This window comes from Amborella trichopoda, chromosome 11 (assembly GCF_054954075.1).
Source record: "Amborella trichopoda isolate Santa Cruz 75 chromosome 11, AtrichopodaSantaCruz75HAP2 v2.0, whole genome shotgun sequence".
NCBI classification, from domain to species: domain Eukaryota; kingdom Viridiplantae; phylum Streptophyta; class Magnoliopsida; order Amborellales; family Amborellaceae; genus Amborella; species Amborella trichopoda.
In genome coordinates, this window is record NC_142346.1 from 8,819,077 (window position 1) to 8,823,330 (window position 4,254).

General features: G+C 36.2%; 1 protein-coding gene across 1 annotated transcript; it reads right to left on the reverse strand.

Annotated features, from left to right (window-relative positions):
• Positions 1-1,757: 1,757 nt before the first annotated feature.
• CLV3 (CLAVATA3) lies at positions 1,758-2,987 on the reverse strand. The gene is made up of 2 exons (XM_088852644.1): positions 2,832-2,987; positions 1,758-2,367 (listed from the first exon to the last, which is right to left on the reverse strand). Exons 1-2 carry the CDS (start codon positions 2,902-2,904, stop codon positions 2,063-2,065), a joined length of 378 nt encoding a protein of 125 aa, XP_088708770.1. The 5' UTR covers positions 2,905-2,987; the 3' UTR covers positions 1,758-2,062.
• Between the last annotated feature and the right edge of the window lie 1,267 nt (positions 2,988-4,254).

Sequence of the window (4,254 nt, forward strand, 5' to 3'; positions counted from 1 at the left end):
GTGAAATAATAGATGAGAGATCGGTGTTGCAAAAATAATGTGAGTCGGCAAAAATAGAGTTTAGTGGTGAAAAAATAACGTGAGTCGCCCGACTCACCAAACATGTTTCTTTAAGTTGGACTAATGTTATCCCAATATTTCAAATTTTATTTGATGTTGCATACTGACATTCCGAATTAGAATAGTACATGAACTAGACTAAAAAATAAAATAAAAAAATATTTGGTGAGTCGGCCGACTCACATTACTTTTGCACTGTTTGCAGGTTCAATTCCTGCTGGATGCACACCAATTGAAATGTTTGTCTTACATCGACCTCAGAGATGGACATTAGATAAACAAGAGAACACATGGTGATAGATGAGTCGGCTGAAGGTCAGTCAGTTGACTCACCTTGACTGTGTCCAAAGTAAAAACAACTAAAAACCAAGGGGAATTAAGAAATTCTTAGGTTGCATAGAACTCGCTCCATTCCCGATTTGGATAGGGAGAATATGGTTGGAAGATGGAAAAAACAATCTTTTAAACACTGATTAACAGAGCTAAAAATAGTATAAGATGCTCGTGGGCGTAATCTCTCCATAGGTAGGGTTGGCAATGGAGTGGGACAGGCTATGCCAGGTTTGGGCCCAGCCCATCCCAGCCCCGACTCGGACCGACCCTTCCATTACCAACTTTAATATGTTGTGTGGAGAGATTTTTCCCACAGGCTGGCCCAATAAAACAAAACAAATAAAGGAAAACAAAACACAATGTTTTCAAAAGTTAGTTGACTCAGTTTAAACGCAATGTTTTCAAAAGTTAGTTAGACTCATTTTGACACTGAGTTACACGAGTTCGGGCCCTTGCCGAGCTCGAGTTGGAGGTCCAACATGATGACCTTTAAAAAAAAAATTAAAATTTTTAAAAATAAGAATTACATATACAACATGTTTATTTATGTTTTCTATCATTTGGCAAAAGAGCAGAAAGTAGTTTATTAATGTTTTTAACATATCGCAAAAGATCGAAAAGTATTTTCGTGACGAATACTTATTTTTACATTTTTCTCAAAAGTTGATGTAGAAATATAGATGCACCTAAAAAATCCATCAAAAAAAAAGTTGTTTTAATGTTGGAAAAACCTCTAATTTTTATCATGAATATGAAAAAAAAAAAAAAAATTTTGAACTTTAAAAATAGTACTTCTTGCACTATATTATCTAAACCGTCTATTTTCAAGATTTTCATGTCTATAGATCCACTTGATTTTAACTATTTTTTGAGTTTAAAATTTATAATTAGATATGAAAATAAATTTTGAGATAATCCTAAAAAATTCTTTCACGAAAATTACATGTTATGATAAAATTTGAAGGCGCAGTTTCATTGGATTGTATAATATTGCAACCTAACATAAGCCAAACCCTTTTTTAAAATGTGTTTCTTTCACTACTTTTGTAACCATGGTGTTTTGTTGAATTTTACTTTAAAAATATTTCTTTATTTTTTTGGGAACTTTTGTGTACTTTTATTATTTTTTTAATAGTTTTCAGCTGCTATAGTACTCGACGTTATTCCAGGGCAAGTTACCTGTTAGCGCGACAGCTAACTATTCTGCTTCCTGAGATTTTCATTTAGGGAGAAGGTGTCCCAGTCTTGTCCGAATCTCTAAACCCTAAATCTAAAATAAACTTCCCAATCACCACTCTAAGCTTCAATTTCAAACCCAATACAAATTCTGAAAAAACCACTCATCACGTAACAAGGAAAAGCTAACACCCCAAAAATATGTATATTTTTACTGAGCAGCGGCGCAAGCAAATTTACATGAGACAACTCCAAAAGTGACTTACAAACTTGGAACTGCAAAAGGAATTCTTCAAAGACCAGTTTCCAAAAACTGTAAATAACATGTCTAGATCATTACATTAGCAGGGGTAAAGGCAAAATTGGGGTAGAGAGAGAGAATAAAAAGAAGGCATTCAAACATTAGGTTTTTACTTATATTTGTAGTTATATAGAGCCTATATTTTCCTATGATTGTTTAGACATGGCCATGGAGATCCTTCGAGAGATAAAGTCATGGGATTTGGGGCTTCGCTGGAGTCCAGTTGTGGTGAAATGGCGGGCTGCCGTTATGGTGAAGTGGGTTCGGACCAGAGGGCACCCCTCTGAGATCATCTCCATAGCCACCATCCGCCCCACTCGAGCCCACCTTCCTAGAAGTCTCTAACATGAGCTTACGTGACTTCACACTAATGAGAGTTCGGTCCGAACCCATATGGACCAAGCCATCGAGCCCAGTGGACCCAGACTCCGAACCCACTTCAGCCCAAAAAGCAGTTGCATCATTATCATCGCTTGCTACAAATCCTAAACCTGCAACTACAAAGAGAAACAAAAGTTGGGTTAGTTCTTAACAAATAAATACATTGATAATATGGAACAAGTTCCCACATAATAAAACCTAGAGAGAGAAAAACTGGATTTCCATGTTTTAGTGAGATGAGGAAAGCACAATAATCCTTTTTTCCAGAGAGAGAGTAGGAAAGAAGCACCTAGAGAGAGAAAAACTGGGTTTCCATGTTTTTATAGAGATAGGAAAGCACAAGCATCCTTTTTTCTAGAGAGAGAGTAGGAAAGAAGCACATAGGACTTCATATCTAGAGAGAGAAAGAGGATATAAATATGCCTGAGTTATCATAGTAGCACAAACCCAAGTACAAGAATCTCAGGTTTCTCACTCTAACTTTAGAGAGAGAGAGATACAGAGAGAGGAGACAAAATAAGCTCAAGGACTAGAATCCCGATCTAAATATCTAGAGAGAGAGAGATAAAGCTTCATTCACCTGCTGCATTTCTCATGACAGAGAGCATGGCAAGAAGAAGAACCAGGCGAATCATAGATAACACGGCAGCCATTAACAAAACCAGATATTATAGAGAGAGAAACTAGACTTTAGAGAGAGAAAGTGAGGGATTTGCTTGGTGGCTTAGAGCGAGAGAGAGAGAGAAAGAAGGCTTCATGCTGATGTGCATTTATAGAGTGTTTTATTTTTGGTGGTAGGGTTTAATATGATTACGATATGCAGCCGTTTTCGGCTATAATTGAGATATCCAGTGACGTCACCCGTTTCGTACATCTTGCCATGTCGATTCGCACGCGCCAAAACATCGTAGATTGGGCCCACGTCATCTCCCCGTCATCTCACACATGTGAGAGAGGCCCCGAGGTGTGAATGTGGGGCGTTGATATTGGATCTAGGGTAGATCTCACACGTGTGGAAATGATTAGCCCGCATTAACTATTCTCGCCGCCTGTATCCAACGGCTGAGAGGGGATGACATCATCTCTCTACGGCTCCTGGCCGTACGAGCTTCCGTTGTTTTGCAAAAAAAAAGATGGTTTTATTGCTGTCTTTTTGTTTTGGAGTAATTAAATGGTATTCATCAGAACAATCACAAGTCGAGGTTCTTTCCCATATTCAGAATGCCCCGGCAAACGTCAGTAATATCGGGATCATCCCCTCTTTCTTTTTTTTTAATTTTTTTAATTTTTTAGGGGAATTGAAAGTACTAAAAAAAAATGAATATCTGAGGAGAACGAAATGGATAACAGACAAAAGAGTTCTTTTGGGGATTCTGTTTTTTATTTTTATTTTCCTGAATTTCCGGATCATCGAAGATGATGATTTCACATTCGCGAAGGAGCATATTATGTATTTACTCCTTTTGGCGATGCCCAATCTAAAGTATTTTTAGGACTCCTAATTTAAGAGATGTAATTTTTTTTCAATATATATATATATATATATATATATATATATATATTCAAATTGCTGGCTTAAAAGAAATAATGCTTCAAAATTAAATGAAAACCGTCCAAGTTTTTAGGGGTATGATCTAATTCTTACAGAGTCAAAATTTAAATTTTATTTCGTGAATATAACCAGAATTTTAGGTGATCCCAAAATTTCAAATAAAAAATTCTTCCCAAGTTAGATTTTTACCTGACTGAGTAAATGTATAACATACTCCCTCAGGAGTCAGATTTTGCGTGTATGTTATACATTTACACGCAAAAAAAAAGCGTGTAGATTTGAGTTCTTAAACGGCTTGACTTGCCCTAAAAAAATGGATGATTATTAATTGGGATGTCCCCTTTTTTTTTTCTTTTTTTTCTTTTTTTTTTTTTTTTGAACGTGCATTTCAAAAAAAATTTCTTTGGTCACAACCCGGAAAGGAAAGGTGTCGAAAACATATCAAGCTAAA

Coding starts and splice junctions, on each gene's coding strand:
- CLV3 (XM_088852644.1), bottom strand. CDS start 2,904: ATGGCTGCCGTGTTATCTATGATTCGCCTGGTTCTTCTTCTTGCCATG. Junction 2,368..2,831: donor TGTCATGAGAAATGCAGCAG/GTGAATGAAGCT, acceptor TTCTCTTTGTAG/TTGCAGGTTTAGGATTTGTA.